The sequence below is a fragment of the Eutrigla gurnardus genome (assembly GCF_963514095.1).
Source record: "Eutrigla gurnardus genome assembly, chromosome: 2".
Classification (NCBI taxonomy): Eukaryota; Metazoa; Chordata; class Actinopteri; order Perciformes; family Triglidae; genus Eutrigla; species Eutrigla gurnardus.
The window spans coordinates 32,317,726-32,335,824 of NC_139916.1; the positions used below are offsets into that span (position 1 = coordinate 32,317,726).

Genomic DNA, 18,099 nt, shown 5'->3' on the forward strand with positions numbered 1-18,099 from the left:
GTCTTTGATACGGACACCAAATCTCTGTTGATAATTCTTTTGTTTCTGGCTAAACGATGTATTCTGCTGAGGTGGTCAACTCCTCAGGTCCCTACAGTCAACATGTGGATAACACAGATTTCGGCTCTTATTCCTCTTGAGAAGTTGACTCATGACCTTAATCACAAATTGGACAAGTTTTGGCGAATTTGGGAACCATTGCATTCCTTCTTACAGAAACTATAACTCATCTGTCCCTGGAAGAGGGGGGCTGACTGCCCTTTTATTTTATTTTATTTTATTTTATTATATTATTTATTATTTTTATTATATTATATGCTACTCATTTACCTGTCTCCTGTCATCTTGTTGATTACTCAATTATTTTATATGTGTATGTATATATGTATACTTGTGTGTCTATGTATTTGTATATATTGCAGCGCTCACTGGGGTAGGACTTTTTTTTGTTCTTTTCGGTCTGTATGTTTCGTTGTCTGTTTTGTTTCTTTATTGTTTGTACTCATAAAACTGAAAAAACTATTTCAAGTTTCCAGCGCCATTACTGCTTCGCCTCCCTCAACCAGCTATGTTGACGAGCTGGAGAGTCAGTCTGATATAATTGTAGAGATTAACCCCAGACCCTGATTGTGTGTCCGTTAGGTTTGGAGCAGTGTCTGCCGGTATGCTGTGTGCCCTCACCACACTGTCTCAGCAGCTGGAGAACGAGGGCGCTGCTGATGTCTATCAAGTGGCCAAGATGATCAACCTCATGAGGCCAGGCGTCTTCACAGACATTGTGAGTGTGACAACAGCATCTAAAGCTACTAAGGCATGCCACGATTCACAAAGACACTTCAGCCAGTTTAAGTCTGTTAGAGAAAGTGAGACAAGTACATATTTGTTGTGTTATATTATTTCTCTGACACGTATTCTAAATATGTACTAAATTACTTTTAAGTATCTTGTAATGTATTGTCATTCGTAGAAATACAATCATTGTAGAATGGACATTGAACTGTATTCAGTGGTCATCTGACTGGTATACAAGTATATGGTGATTGTTGTTAGTTGTCGTAAAGTGATGTCACATCTCACAGGAAGAGAGAAGCTCCAAAGACAGATATCTAGAAAGTTGGCTAGGTAGCTAGCCAGTAAGCTAGTTAGCTAGCTAGGCAGCTTGTCCTTCTGGAGGAGGAGGGACTGTTAGACTCAGTTCTGCTCAACTCATCTTCTAGAATCATTGTAGCTTTAAAGAATGACAGAATTAGCTGTCTGCTAGTTAGCTAGCTAGCTTACTAATTCCACTGCTTTGATTTTGCACTTGTTACATAAAATGATGTGAACAAAGTAGTCAGTCATGCTCCAGCATCAGTGTAGTTTCCACCGGTGTGATCAGTGTTGTAGTCTGTCTCTACCTGTCTGTCTGTCTCTACCTGTCTGTTTTTCTCGCTCTCTCTCCAAACAATGACCCACTGATAGTAACTGATACTGTAAAACCTCAGTGAGTCCAACATTTGCAGCAAGTGAGCTTATTTTATAGAAGAAGTGGCCCTCCACAACGGTCACGATGGCAACGGTATTGTCCTGTCATACAGTAGGCAATATTGTTTTCACCTGTTGTCCTCTCTGTCTCTCTTGTCTTTGTCTGTCATTGATTGGTCCACAGGACCAGTACCAGTACCTTTACCAAGCTGTGCTCAGCCTCGCCAGCACCAAGGACAACGGCTTGTGTATTCTGACCAGGGACAGTAATGGGACCATGGCGTCCATGTCTGACCAGTCCGACCAGTCTGACCAGGCAGAGAACATGGAGTCACTGGTCTGAGAACGGCACCTTCAGGGGCCGACCTACGCTGAGGGTGGGTCTAAATGCCCTCTGAGCCCAGAAAGGAGGCACTTAACTTTGTAAACCGTCAAGGAACTATTGTGAACAAGACATTTTGAGGCCTTTTTGCCAGACTTTGGTTAAAATGAATAACCTGATTACTTTTTTACACTGATAAAAAGTTTTTGATATTTATTTTTTCGCCATTTTATGTCTTAATGTTCTCCTACTGAAGGGTTTGCACCTGCGTTTTTGAGTTTCACAACAGCGTCGGTAGGCAACGAGAAACACTTTTTTGTCTTTTCTTGTTTGCACTATATAATGTCAGTGTTACTGCCTATACTAAAGCTGACTCACTTGGCTTTTCTCCACTCAAGCTCTAATTCTTTTGTTCTTTTGGTGACGTTCCTTGGCTTTGGCCCTCATTAAATCAACTTCTTCTGTTGAGAACATGGTTCTGTTTGCCATCCACCAGTTGATTTAGCAGATGGAGGAAGATGCAAACTTTCCGCTTCAGTATCTAAATGCAGCGCAGCTTCAGCTCTGTGTGACCTGCTCTGCCCTGCTCATCTATACTACAACTATTACCACTCATCAATCACAAGAACGGAGATCTTGGAACCACAGACAAGTAGTGCTTGTTTTTTTTTTAAGTAGTTAAGTCGTTTTTTTTTTGTCACTCTCCCTCTTATTAGCGAGTCACACCCATGTTAGGATACCTAAGGTGGTGTAATAACTGCTACTGTGAAATTTTATTATTATTTCTTTGTATAATTCATATTATGCTTTTAATATATGGAAATACTGTATGTATACATATATAAATATATCCTTATCATAATAACTTTGTGATTTTTGTACATGTCCTTTGTGGCCTCCCGCCTCAGGCCTTTTGATCCAATAGTTTACCACTCCAGTACTCACAGCTGATCCACAGCCATCTGGAAAGCGGACTCCCTTGGTCCTCTACAGTCTTGTATGCTGCTATGTCTCTCTCTCTCTCACACACACACACACACACACACACACACACACATAAAAACGCCACCAGTAGTGATTTTACATTTGAAACGCCAGATGATCGAGTTTTTGTTTTCCTGTCATGAATTCATTCTGATTAAGAACACAGAGGCCTAAATGTGGAACCGTCAGTTACTCACGTGCACCTGTGTGCATGATTACAGGGTTGAAACAGTGACTATGTTTACATGCACCAAATCTTCTGATTTCTAAAAGACCATATTCCTCCTAATGTGTTTATATGATGAAAATGAATATTCCACTAATATTCCCGTTTCCATGCAGCCGCTTATATTCCCGTTAGTTGTCTTTGTCCCTGCTCTTAGCAGCATCATCTGGTCCGTCACGTCCTCATCACCAGGTGGGAGAATCCCACGTCAACACGTTTTCTGCTGTTTGACGGCTCCATGCCCTAACATGTCCTTTATCACGTTCAAAGAGGAAAAGTGGAGCAGCAGGAGCTGCTGGTCACATTTCCATACGTTGCTTGTTCAAAGTAGTCCAGCGCTGGTGGACTTGTTGGACTCTTTCATTCCTTCAGCCTCCTTCTTGAAGAGGTTGGAGTTGTGATGTTCCTTCATATCCATAAAGTGTTGATATCCAAGTCCTTCGTGAGGGTTCAAAGTAGCTGTGGTTCTCCTTCTGTTCTCGTCTCCATGCATCTCCACTCCAGCTTCACTAACTGTTGGCTGCTTGTTTGTGTCCAACACACAGCTAGACGCAAACAGGAAGTGTGTCACACAGTGACATGTAACAGACAAAGTGAATGTTCTGCATACATGTCCAAGGAATGCTGCTAAAACCTGTATAATATCAACATATCACACACGTCTTCATCTGGAAATGATCCGTTCAGAAGAAGAACTCATTCAGAATATCCAAACAGAATATAATGTTTACATGGCATATCAAATTAGGAATATTATCATGTTCAGAATAATAGTGGAATATGAGCATATAAACATAGTCATTGTGATCCGCAGGGGAACAGCGGACTCAAAAACAAGCTCTATGCAAAAGGTTGGTTAGGTTTTAGAAATCTGAAACAGGGTTTAAAGCAGTCTTTGGGTTCTACATTGACTAGTCTCACCACAGTGGGTTAAGAATTTTAAAAGTTTTAAAAATATTTTCATTTTATCTGTGCTACATAATCTTCAACTTTAAACCGTCTTTATACTCATAACGTGATATAGTACATCTTTCATAATTGCATGTTGTGTTAGAATGGAGAATCGGCCAAACAAACATTTTCCATATGATTTCTCTTCATTCACTAACTGGAAATCAAAAGCTTAATGTTTTATTTTCAGATGAATTCCAACAAACTGTTACATTGAATAGGGTTGCTTATGAAGAGCTGCAGTCTTTTAAAGACACATGCTTTCTGATTCCTATACGACATTATGAGAAACTTCCACCTGTAACAACTCCCGTGTGTAGTGATGCTCAGGTGTGGCTAAACTTCACTTAAGAGTATAGTGAGACAGCAACATGTCCAACATGACAAAGCATTTCCTGTAACGTGGAGTAGCATTCTTCATGTTCCACGGTCAATGTTGTAATGCCCCAGAATCCACTTATGCTATTTAATGTGTCTCAAATCAAGTGAACGTGGATATCAATATTCAAACAGTCAAGATGTGCTTTACAAGAATATTTACATGTTTATTTGAATGCCTTATCATTCATGTGACATGATGGTAAACGGCAGCTTTAATGTGATGAAAGTTAACTTGGTTCATGCTTTCTTTTCTTACTTTGATAATAAAACAAAAGGGATTTCAAAAGAAACGTTATCAATAAGCAGGTCGCTCATTTAACTTCTGGCAGTATCTTACCTGATACCGAGGATGTGTTTTTAAAAATAGTTGTGCTATTGTTTGCAAGTGGTCGTTTGACTCATACGAATGTGACACGTCATTGGGTCTGTACAGTCTTGATGCAGCTAGTTAGCTAGGTAGCTCAGGAGCTTGTTGGCGGGGGGGCTGCTGTCGGCCTTCATTTCCTATAACCCATGTTGCGTAAAGCATGGTGGAATTACTTAGTTAACCAAAGCAGTGTACACTAATTCTGCCATGTTTCCATGCTACGCACGTTACAGAGAATGAGCTGAATGAAAGCTCAATGTGACTCCCACCACTGTGTGAATCATTCAATTGTTAGATTTGACTCTGTGCATCGTAACGTTACGACTCCACTGCTCGGTGAGTCGGCGGTCTGCTCTATTTCCGTTTGGCAACGGTGCATTTCAAAATGGCTGCCATCGTGCTACGTTAATTTGAATGGGAATGTCAGTTCTACTCTTATTCTTGATTTCTTTCCAAACCTAGAAGACATCCGTCCGTCCCTTCACACTAGCAAATTTCCCGACTGCCGTACATTGATTTTCAGCGAACGTTACTCAGGAGGAAATCATGCCCTTGTTGGGTGACTGAAACACATTTAGCAGCCATGAACACAGAGAACCATAAACTCCACCTGTCTCACCTTACACAGGTGTTTAATCACCGGTTTCCACCCAAGCAACCACAACGTCATGAACATCCAGGACTTTGACCACATCTGATTGATCTAACACAGATCTAAGAGGCTCATTTCTAATCTGTCACAACCTGGAAAGCAAGCACTCTCTTTTACAAATTGTGTCCGATGTGTGAGAGAGAGATCTTAGAGAGATTGAGGAGCATTATGGCGAAGCCAGAACAGGTTCCAGATCCATGCTGGCTGACAGGTGTGATCACCCACTCCCACCCCCCAACGTTTCCGTTCCTCCCAGACTTTTTTAGTGGTTTTGTGGCCTACAAGCAAAGAGTGTGAAATGTTCATACTTTAGCTGCAGCGACCCGTACACACACACACACACACACACACACATTTCCACATGTTCCACGTTTCTTTGACGTGAGGAGGTTCTCATTTAGCTGCGGATTCTAATGATATTATGTACCATCGATGGCGTGATATGAACACTTGTGGTTTTACATTTTGAAAGAAAATGGGTTTTTTTTCACACAGCACAAAACAAAAATGTGTTGAATGCAAAGGGGGCAAATGTATTCTGATCTTTTAAAAAACTTTGACCAAAGACTTGAATTCTGCTCTCACACTATATCTGTATTTGTATCTGTGTCCTTCAAAGTCTCACCATATCAGCATCAAGTACATGCAGCCATTGTTCCACACCTTTGTTCCCTTCATAAAGAGAAGCATTGAAGGATAAAGTGTGCAGACTGAAGAGCATTAAAGATGCTCCATCTCAAAGTCGGGCATATAAGCTTAACTCCCCAACTTGTAGGGAGACATTTACAAAACAGCTTTTGTTTCTGGGGATTTTCTTTCATTTTTGTGTAATACATTAGCTAAGAGCCCGGTTACAGTGGCACAGAGACATTCATTTGAGTTCCAGGAGATCACAGTTGCTGCAGAGACGGATGTCTGGCTAGTTAGCTAGCTAGCTCATCCTCCGGCGAGGAATTCTAACCAACACCGCTGCTGTTCACCAGCCTTCTTTAACGCTTCTGTAACCGGCGTAGTTTTAAAGATGCTAGAATTAGCTAACGAGCCAGCCATCCCCTAGCTAGTTTGCTAATCCCACTGCTATAATGTTGAACTGGTTACAGGAAATGAGCAGAACAAAGTTGTCACTCATCTGACGATAGCGATATTGTTAAACGTTACCCATTTAGTCTGTCTGCTGCCTGACGTTACGACTCCTCTGTGAAACCTCAGTGAGTCCAACACTTGCTGAAAGTCGGTTTACGGCAATGGTACACATATAAAAATGTCTGCCACTCTGACCGTCCTGCTCCGTTGGTTGAAAAGGAGTGTCCCGGCTCAGGCAGAGCAGCGTCATATCAAATTGGAGGGTGTGTCACAGCTGCCTCCATGTTGAACCCCGACCCTCAAAGCTCAGCACTGTGATGCTTCACATCATTGATTATCAGGTTGAATGTGTGATCGAGTCAAACTGAAATGTTCATTCATGCTGTTGTGAATGCTGCTGTGACCGGGACCTTAAGATGGCCATTCCACCAGTCTCTTTCTTCCGATCATTGTATTCAGGCTAGTCTGATCTTCTGCGTGTTTTGTATTGCCACAAGTGCACATGCAGCTGTTCTGTTAATAAGAAATGTACATATATTTTCTTGCCTCTGTCACCCAGCCCTTCTCTGGAAACTGTTTATGTATCGATTTTGAATTCCATAATTCAAATGTTTCCTTTTGTCCATGCTCATACTCCACTAACTGTATTATTTCTTCATGTAACATGTCTCTCAAAGCTCTCACAAGGTTTCCAATCTGACACAAACATGTCTGGCCGAAACATATTAGCAAAAATATGTGCCCTCCCTTGGAATTCACCCATGGTGTGGCTGTTGGTGGCAGCTTGTGGTCATCGTCACATTCCAGTTTCCAGCTTCACGCCCTCCGTTCATGTCCAGGCAGTGATTGTGATATCACCATGTTACCCCTTCTTCTTAACTTTGCTTTTCGCCCTCTGGAGGCTATGATTCTGTTGCCGGGCGTGAACCATAGAAAAGCTCCCTCTCTCTCTCTCTCTCTCTCTCTCTCTCTCTCTCTCTCTCTCTCTCATATAAGTCACCAGATGATTTCCTCACCATTGACCCGTTTTGGAAACGTGGCTGTTCCTTCCTCTTTTGTAACATGAAATAAGACAAAAAGATGGATTTTTTCTTTTGTTTCGTTGAAAGCTATATCAAAGCATTCTATTATAGTGTTATTTAATATGTAAATGGTATTGCTATACATAAAATAAAATATGGGTTTTGATGTAATTTTCTCAAATCATTTGTGTGCTAATATTTGTGCTTGTTGGTGCATTTTAGTCTTTCCTTACAGGCACGGTTACTGATGTTTTATTGTTTTACTGTTTAGCTATTGGTTGGTCGACCAACTCCTGAAAAAGGATTTTACTCTCTTTAGCAGAGAAAGTGTTTCTACTTTATAGCCATTTCATTTCACAGTTACATTACTTAATCTTATCAATACAAATTGACATTTTCTCCTATTATATGGCCAGAGACAAAAGATGCCTCCACTACTGTTTTAACAAATGCATTCATTATTTAGTAGGGCGATTGACATTATAAATCTGCTCCTATCTATTTTCTGTTTATTTCCTGTTTTTGCATTTCAGCCTATATCCTATAAGACTGTTGTTTCTTTAACATGCTAATTACTCATGAAGATAAATGACCTTGAAAAACAGAGTATGGCCTTTTACAGTACGGGGGTGCTTTCGCTGCAAACAGCCAAAATCCTGTATTTAACAACTCAAACAGAAAGAGTCAAAGAGGACAACATAAATGGCCAACGGAATGTGTGAGCCCTGCCAAGCACACAGAGGTCAAGAAACTCTGGCAGAAAGATAAAGAGCAGAACTGAAACATCAAACCCTCAGGCCCTTCATGTTTTCAGGAGGACTATCAGGACATAGTGACGAAGGAAAACAGCTGGAGAGAAATAGCAGAGTTGTGATGACATCACACTCCTGATGAAAGACGAGCAGCAGTGATTGGTCGGGGACTGAGGTGTAGTCTTTCATGTCTCTGGTCCAAATCACCACAAGACTTTAGGACTCTATGATCAGCTGATCTGACAAGGTGACCATCGTCAACAATATCCTGTAGTCTGAAACAGACATTACATAACTAATATTTGTTGCTTAAACCAAACTTCTTGTGAAGACAGAAGTTTATTTAGAAAATACCCTATGCATGCAATACGAGTACATTGACTTGCTGATGTGCAAAAGTTCCATCTAGAAGGGAACGTAGAGCGTCACAGTTTGAAGCTTTGGAGCTTCGACCAAACTGCATCATGCAACACTCATGATAAATGGCACCGTTTCTGAATAGGGGCTGTCTCCATGGATTGAGCCTTTTGATACTTTCACAGTATTTATACAGCACTGAGATCTGCTTTATAATAAATAAGACATCAAAGTTTCACTTCTTACAACATGTGACCTTTATGATGATCATACTTTGACACGTGTAATACCGAGATATTGTCAGAAATCACGTTTAGACTGTATCACTGACGAATGAACTGCTTTCTAAACTTGAACCAGCAGAGGGCGGGGGGTGGCTCGTCACTATGGTTACTGAACGCCTAAGCAAGAGCAGTTCACGTTTCCCAAGTAAGAACTAGAACTTCCGAACAGAAGTTTCAGATTAAGAGCGTGTTCTGATATTATATCTGACACGGTATTATGCTATAATGTAAACAACCTTTTTCACGTATCAGCAGACTTTTGATTAAACACCCCCAAAAGGCGATGAGACGTTATCAAAAAACATCTGGTGCTTTAATTTGAAGTAAGTGTGCTTGAATTCCGGTGATATTATGTCAACGCGCCGCTAGCTTGATTTGCTACTACTCTTCGGAGGCTCAGAAGCAGTCAGAAATGTCTTCCTCTTTACCTGGAGAAATGGAATTAATGAAGAAACACGAGGAGATGTGAGTCTATCATTTGTCACTACTTTTAATATTGATGCGGTTCGGTCGATATCAGTGTCCGTGGGGTCTGTGACGCCTCCGTGACGAGTAACGTAACGCCGTCCCTGTCTATACAGGTAGCTAACGTTAGCTACCGTTAGCTTGCAGACTTTAGGAACTGGTAGCATGGGGCTAACTGTCCGCTATCTCCACCAAAGAAGCTGCAGTCTTTGCAGTCTTTGTCCCCATGTAGTTGTGTCGGAGCCGACAGGAACTTCATGGTGCGTTCAGATGCACCTCGTACATTCTTTAATATCAAGTTGAAAAGCGCAGTTTGCTTCAAACGAAACATTTTGTCTCCTTATTTTTTCATTTTGTGAAATACATATATCACTCATTGCGGATTATTTTTTAATACAACATTTTACATGTTCAATTAATTCCTGTGTATATAGATTTATTTAAAAACAAATCTGATTGATATAAGCAAACTCCACATTATTCGTGTTCACCATGTCCCGAAGTAATGCTTTTCATGTTTTGCAGCATTTCTTTTAGTAAATAGATAGTAAATATGAAATATGCATGCATCGCCTGCGTGATATGGCTGGCATGAGGACCTTTGCTTCACATGGTCAGTCTGAAAAGCACAGGACGTAAGTTCTTACCTTTGCAAAGACAATATGTCACAACCATTCTACAGTATATAAATAGTATAATGACAGAAGAGCAAGTCAAAAAAAGGTTTATTCCAAAGCCAGCCAACAGTACTGGATCAGAGTTTTTAAAAACGAGACAGAGAGTGTGAGAGACAGGTACAGACTCACAGATACCAGTGATGCTCCAATGATACTGACCACTGTTTTCAGTAACGAGTGATCTAACGCGTTACTATTTCCAAACCGGTAATCAGATTAAAGTTACTATGTTTGTCATATTCCTTAATAAAAACAGTGTTTCCCCCAGAAAATGTGTTAGTTAAGGTGGTGTCTGTCAGGGGGGGGGGATGATGAGCATCACATTAATAGCTACAGATACTGTAAAACACTACAACGACATATGAGTGCATGTCTTATTTTATGAAGTAAAATATAAGTTATGGGTTTACTCAACAGCTTAATAGTTCATAGAAATTCAGGTAGAAATAGGTTAACTCAGAGTTCCACAGCTTATCAAAAACAATCCTCCCCCCACAGGGGGTGTCTCCCCCCCATGTAAATGATTATTGATTTATGAATGAATTGATAGGTGGCTTATTTTTGGCATATATTAATTTCTTTTTGGCCTGGAGGCAAGGGCGTAACTTTGAGTTGAACATTGGGGGGGTTGAGATTTCCGCCTGTGAAGCAGGTGTATATATATATATCTTTGGAGACTATGGTGGGGGGATTGCGATCCTGTAGGGGGGTCCGGGGGCATGCCCCCCCGGGGGAGAAAATTTTAAATAATTTCATTTTAATGCATCAATTTGGTGAATTCTGAGAAACAAAATATGACATATCAATTACTGACCAATTTCTTACAAACTGCTGGTACTGATACAAATGTTGACATACTAAATGGGGTTGATGAGTTTAAGCATTCAAGAAAAGATGAAACAAAAATGACTAAAACACAATTTGTTTATTATTATTATTATAATAATAATAATAATAATAATAATAATAATAATAATATAAGTGGGTGACTATTCCTCAGCCTTCCTTGGTGTTTTGGTTTTGACTAAAGCCTCGTTCACATACGTCGCCACTCGCCCATCTCTGAGAGACAGCTGTCAATTAATGTGAATGTGTTCTAGTGGAATGTGGTCAGGACAGGCGATGCGATGTGGTCGATCGGAGATCAAATTATTTTAACTTTCTGCGATGTGAGTGAAGCGAGTACCAATCACAATGTAGAATAGAGATGATCGACAGTTGACGTCAACAGAGAGTTCCACAGATAGTTGCCGTTTGAAGTCGCCGGCGGCAGTGAATTTTTTTTTGCCAGCGAGTAGAATTCAGCGAGAAAGCGAGTGGCGAGTAGTGGCGTATGTGAACGGGGCTATACGCACACGCACTGTCGAACTCGCCGGCTGGGGGGGGGGGGGGACAAACTAACTTTTGTTCAGTAACATGATTTGACTCGTGAGAGGTGGCACTGGAGCCCTAGCAGTAGCTACCTCCTGTTGGGAAGATACTTTTATTCTTTTGCTTTTTTTCGCGTGCTTTCTTCATACCACCGCTGATGCGGGGAGAGACCGGAGAGACAGTAGAGAAGCGCAGGTCCGGCAAGGTGGGCGAAACCAAATCTCAGAGCGGGAGGGGGCACAGACAAACGTCACTATTTTTTACTGGTAAATTGAGAAAATCTACCACACTGTTGTGATTATAATGCTTAACATTCAATATCAATAATTATGATATCAAATTGGGTGGGTTGTGGTGGCTGGTTTGGATTATTGGGTGGGTTGCAACCCACCCATCCCCCCCATAAATTACGCCTATGCCTGGAGGCCCTGCCCGGCCTGTACAATGGTAGGGGAAACACTGCGGCGAATAATGCTAGTATATGGATTTTTTTTTTTTCTTTTTCTTTTTTTTTTAAGACGTTAGTTTAGGCGGCAGCCCTTTGTTGTTAAGGCGGCCGCCTTAACAGGAAAGCGCTGCGGGAAACCCTGAAAAATATCAGCTTTCTTCTTGCGTCTCTGGGAGTGACGTCACGTAGTCTATGAGACAAATCACGTTTTCAGCATGAGGACAGTTCATGACTCGGCTACACACACAAACATGAACAACAATGGAGGCGGAGAGAGATGCACATTTGCTAGCTGGAAATACAGTCACTATTTTGAGTTTGTGTCTGCTGAAGATGGCAATTTATTTTATTTTATTTATTTGTTTATTTGACAAGGACAGTGCATATTAATAAACATTTCTGTAAATATGCCAGATTTAGCCAGAAGGCTAGTTTCCATCTGTAGTCCTTGGCCAGATGTAACAATAGGCTCCCTAAAAAGCAAATAAGCAAATAACAGAAAGAGTTTAAAAAAGAGAACATAGATAAGCAACAGATAAAACATCAATTATAACCACATACAAGTATTCAGTAGATCAAGCATTAAAATACATAAAGCATGCAGGACAAACAAGAGTCTGCATCAAACAAACACAAATTGAAAAGGTAGACTAGGACTTATAGCAGACATCTATATGTGTTAGACATCGAGGCAATAGCCCACCAGAGCAGACAGTACATGCACAACAAAAAAAAAAAAAGAAAAGTCGACATGACAATAGTACATGAAGCAGCACAGGAGAGACATGGAACGAGCTACACAAAAGCATACAAACAAGCAAACATACAAAGTAAGTTGCAAGACGCAGGACAAATTCACAGACACACTGACACAAGGAGGCAAGAGCAGGCGGGTCAAGTTTAGTGCTGGCAGATCATATTATCAATGAGCCACTGTTTCAGATTTGAATTAAATGCCCGATATGTGTTTAGGTCTCTGATACATGTTGGGATGTTATTCCATTCACGTGAGGCTGCAACAGAGAAGGCTGACTGACTAAAGGCACTTTTCCTAAGTGGAATAATGCAGTCCCCTCTCATGACTCCTCTTGTGATCCGATGTTGGTTTGTTCTAATAGTTACAAATTCTCTAAGTGGAGGAGGGGCCATGCCATGTATGATTTTGTAAAAGAGACATGCATTTTTGTGCTTAATCATGTTTTCCCAGCTCACTAGATTGTGTTTTCTTAAAATTGCACAGTGATGGAATTGCCTTGGTTTTTTGTCCAGAACTTTCAGTGTTTGTTTATACAAAGACTGTAGTGGTTTTAGTGTTGTATGATTAGCCTGAGACCAACTCGTCAGACAGTAGCTCATGTGAGAGAATATCATTGAATGCATGTACATCATGGCTGCCTGGGTGGACATAGAGTTTCGTATAAATTTGAAATTGGCAAGATTGAATTTGATCCTTTTACAGACAGTTTTTACATGTGCCCTAAAATTAAAGTTGGAGTCCAGAATAATGCCAAGGTATTTAAATTCCTTAACAATTTCTAATTTTTCTCCTGACACAAGAACATCTGGGTTTTCACTAGAGTCATTTGTTTTGGAGAAGAACATACCAACAGTCTTTGACATATTTAGTTGGAGACAGCACTGATTGAGCCATGCTGTAATTTTCAGCATTGCATTTGTGAGTTTGGCAGCAACTTCGGTTTTTGTCAATCTTATATTATGGTTCGTTGTATACTCTGTGCAAAGTGCCATCTAGCTACAAAAACACTCCGTCAAATTTGAAGAAACAACTTACAGAGCAAGTCCCACCTGGTGGGAAACAGAGAGCAGGAGCTCCCCCACCACCCAAACAACAAAAGCTGGACTTAGCTGCCAAACCAGTAAGTGGGGGAGAGTTAAAGAAGTTGGTCAGGCAGTATGTTGTAGAGGAAATGCTGCCCTTAAACACAGTTGACTCGCCCTCTTTTGTGCCATAATAAAAAAGATCCCTACTACTGTCAATGCGGAGCAGCCGCACAAAACAGCATGTTCTTCTTGGATGGAGACGGAGTATGCAGTGATGGAGAGAAATGTGAAGGCCGTGCTGAATGAAACTGTGTCAACTACCGCAGATATTTGGACTGCTAACAACAGAAGTTATATGGGAGTAATGCTCCACTAGATCAGTAGATCCACATTAGAGCACAACAAGGCTGCATGGCATGTAGGAGAATCTGCGGTAAACACACGCATGATGTTATTGGTGCAGAAATCGAAACATTCCCTCTTCATATGGACTACTCAACAAAGTAGTTGCCACAGTGACTGATAATGGATCCAACTTTGTCAAGGCATTTAAAGTTTATCAGCCTGTCACAGAGTCCTATGATGAGACAGAGGAGGGGGAGTCCACCCCCACAGATGAAAATGATGATGTCACTTTTTTTAGATCTGTCAGAAATCCTCTCAGCTGAGGATGAAAGTGATGACCAGCTGTCTCTTCCCCCGCACCACAGGTGTGCTTCACACACCATCAACCTCATTTCCACAAATGATGTGGAGAAATATTTAACTTCCAATGCAGAGAGCAAGGCTGTGTATAGGAGCAGCACAGCAAAATACACAGCTCTTTGGACCAAGTCAAGTAGATCTACCCTTGCATCAGAAGCAGTGAAAAAAGCTCCTGGTACCAACATCCACAAGGTGGAACTCCTTTTTTGATGCTGTAAAGATAATCCTCTGTGCACCAAGCTGGGAGTTAAGTGCTTCAAAGACAAAGAGTACCAGTTCCTGCATGAGTACTGCACCGCCATGAAGCCTCGAACTGCAGCACTGGACATTTTACACATTACGACAGAGTCATTCCATATGAAAACAGCCAATATCGGGGTACCATGTACATGACACCTCTCAGATTTTGCTGAAAAGCGGTGAAAATATGCCTTCTGTTACCAAACAAAGGAATCTGAAGTTTCAGGTCAATATCTCAAACGGTTTGCCAGTGGCGTCCATTTGAATTTCAGGTGCCACACCCCTTTTTGACACATTGGAATTTCACATTTCATTTTTTGGCATTTTTGGAGGCCCATAACTTCTGTTCTAATAGTGATAGAAGGCTGAAAATTCTTAAAATCTTAGTTAATTGTAGTTTGTACTACACAATTTTGCAGGCATACTCAACATCCCTTACTGTTTGGGTGAGAGGTGGGTCACCAAAATCCAAAAAAAATTTGATGGCATGTGTGATTTTTCACTTTTAGGGTGCCCCTAGCAACACGATTAATGATCATATTTATTCTAAACAGGATTATTTGTTATATTTGGGAACTTTGCTCTTGCCAAAGGGTTATTCTGTGTCATTTCATCAAATGCCTCCCACCTGACCATCTCAGAATGTCCTGAAAAAATTCAAGTACAAAGACACACTTGTTAATAGGACAAATCCAAAATATTAGGTCTCTACTGTCAATAGTTTTCTCAAGAAACATTGAATGAAGGGTAGTTTGGTCTATGGACGCAGTGCTCGCCAATACAAACGTGACAAAGGACCATGACAAAATTATGTTACTGCTTCCACAATTTCTTGGATAATAGTTATCCATAGATGAATTTCACAAAAACTAATACAACATAACACTAAGTTATTTCCACTATTTTCATGCTTTATCATCACTAAATTCTCACTGATCTACATTCCAGACTTCTGGAAAAAAGTCAAAAATGGTGCATTTTGACGAATGAAATTCATATTAAGGAGCTTCATAGTCAAAGGTTTTATTTCATTAAAAGAAAGTACAAATATGTATCTTTATCTGGTATGAATCCCATTAGGATCATCAAGTGCCCACGTGGTCATTTGGGGGTCCAAATATGGGGTTCCAAAAGAGTCACCTCTGCCCGGGAGGGTTTTTGGACCCCCATAAAACCCCCACCAGTGGTACCATACCCTTCAAATTCATCTTGGCAAGAGCAAAGGTCCCAAATATAACAAATAATCCTGTTTAGAATAAATATGATAATTCATTGTGGTGCTAGGAGCACCCAAAAAGTGAAAAATAATTTTGGCCGTCAAAACAAAATCGGACTTTGGTGACCCACCTCTCACCCAAAAAGGAAGGAATGTTGATTCTGCCTGTAGAATTGTGAAGTACACATTACAATAAACTAACAGAGCAATTCTCAGCCTTCTATCACTATTAGAACAGAAGTTATGGGCCTCCAAAAATGCCAACAAATGAAATGCGAAATTCCAATGTGTCAAAAAGGGGTGTGGCACTTGGAATTCAAATGGAAGCCACGGGCAAACCATTTGAGATATTGACCTGAAACTTCAGATTCCTTTGTTTGGTAACATAAGGCATATTTTTACCGCTTTTCAGCAAAATCTGAGAGGTGTCATGTACATGGGTGGCTGAGTTGGCACGGAATGACCCTTTGAGAAGCTTCTGTTAATGAGGTACAACCACTGGTTTACTCGCCCCACTCCGCTATTTCAGTCATCACATGCGATTACAACAATATTAGGCCAAAGTAACACAAGTAGACGTGTGGTGTTATACACTTGTTTTGTTTTGTAAAACCACTCCTTGCTACTCTACTGCTGCATGTACAATGTTCATAAAACATGGCAAAAAGAATGTAATAGTAACATTTACAAACAATGTAGATTATAAATAGTAAGTTTTGCCATTACAGTGTTAATAGTTAAATATGTCAAGTCAAGAAAGACTGTCTTTATTTTATATTTTAGAAAAACAAGTATTTATTTTCAGTGAAGTCAAGAAAAACTGTCTTTATTTTATATTTTAAAAAAACAAGTATTTATTTTCAGTGAAGTCAAGAAAGACTGTCTTTATTTTATTTTTTATAAAAACATGTCTAAGTTCAACTTAAAATATCAGGAAATACATTGTTGACGTTCCTGTTAAAAATGCACTTCCAATAAAGTGAGTGTTGTCATTTTTATCTTGAGGCGGCTAACTAGTTACTTCTAAAATCAAGTAATCTGTGAAGTAACTAAGTTACTTTTTAAGCAGTAATCAGATTACTTTTTCAAAGTAACTGGCAACACTGCAGATAACCACATGTAAACCGGGAAGAACCAACAAACACTGATGTACAGATGTAGAAATCATATCATTTGATGAGATATTTTAATGGAATGTTTAATATGCCTGTATAGCATGCTTGAATATTGCGTATGGATTTAGCATCCAATTCTGAAAAAATAATGCAGTAAAAGGCCATAATCAAATCAGCCCAGATATACCAGGGGACATGCTGAATGAGATTATGGTGGTTTGCTCAGAACAGTTTGATTTAAGATTTGGATTATATACCCTTGGAAACCTAGAAATGGATGGGACGTTGTAATGACCTGAACATGTAGTCAACATGTAGCTGATGGATCAACATAACAGTCAGTTCTATTCATGGGCCGTCGGTAGAAACCTGTCTGTGTCCAGGTGTCCAGGTTGATTTAAAGAGTAAGCATAGAATGATACAATTACCAATTACTCAGTTTTCATTTCTGTTTTCTGACATGAATGTTGAATATGACTTTGTCATTTAATGTGCTATTACATTTTTCATGAAATCAGTTTTTGAAATGCCATTTGTTAATGAAACAATGGAGGAGAAACGTGTGCTGTAACTCCTGATACTAGTCCGTGTGTTCATGTGGGTTTGTCCACTGTGATCCAGTTTAGGAAGGAGAGCCGAGCTGCTGGAGCAGATGGAAAACCACCGAGAGCAGCTGAAGGTCCAGAGGAGGCAGCTGGATGAGGCATCTGAGGCTGCTTGCCTCAGGAACAGTGTGCTGCTGCAGGTAGGTGGAGCTACGGCCCCCACACAGCTGCTCCCACTCTGGTGGGGGCTTGTACAGGCGGGACTTGATTGACACCTCAGACATTAATATCTTTCCTCGTCTTTTCCTAACTTTTCCTTAACGTTGATGGACAAAGTCATGAGGACAGGGAAAGATGTGACGGACATAGGAGGAGACGACCACAGTGCTGAGACAATCCCACTGCACTTATAATATTATTATATCATATTTAGGCTACAGAGTTTGTTTGAACACACAGAAATTAGTACAGTGACCATCTCCATGTCATACCATTCAATTAAAAGAGCAATATAGCACATTCAGAGCATTAATATGTGACCAGCCACGTCAAAACCAGGAACAAGTCGACCTCGGGGCATTTTGAGTTATTCACAGATTCTGAAAGTGTAGTTTCTAAGCTTTCCAATGATGTCTAACACATACAAATCTCACCTCACCTGGCCAGAAAGGAAACACAATGGTGCTCATT

The 18,099-nt window shown here is 40.4% G+C and overlaps 2 protein-coding genes across 4 annotated transcripts in view; both read left to right on the top strand.

The window, feature by feature from the left end:
• LOC311023448 (receptor-type tyrosine-protein phosphatase gamma-like) overlaps window positions 1-2,651 on the top strand; it is a 605,663-nt gene extending 603,012 nt beyond the window's left edge. The window contains exons 28-29 of one of the 2 annotated variants that reach the window (XM_084025284.1): window positions 643-811; window positions 1,649-2,651. In XM_084025284.1, the coding sequence (XP_083881410.1) occupies window positions 643-811; window positions 1,649-1,807 (328 nt within the window). In that variant the 3' untranslated portion in view covers window positions 1,808-2,651. The remainder of the gene's footprint in view (window positions 1-642; window positions 812-1,648) is intronic. The other variant, XM_084025285.1, reaches the window with a different exon arrangement.
• Window positions 2,652-9,209: 6,558 nt separating this feature from the next.
• The window catches only part of cep15 (centrosomal protein 15), a 44,490-nt gene continuing 35,600 nt past the window's right edge, over window positions 9,210-18,099 (top strand). For both annotated transcript variants that reach the window (XM_084025948.1, XM_084025949.1), the window contains exons 1-2: window positions 9,210-9,310; window positions 17,486-17,609. In XM_084025948.1, coding sequence (XP_083882074.1) covers window positions 9,258-9,310; window positions 17,486-17,609 — 177 coding nt within the window. In that variant the 5' untranslated portion in view covers window positions 9,210-9,257. The remainder of the gene's footprint in view (window positions 9,311-17,485; window positions 17,610-18,099) is intronic.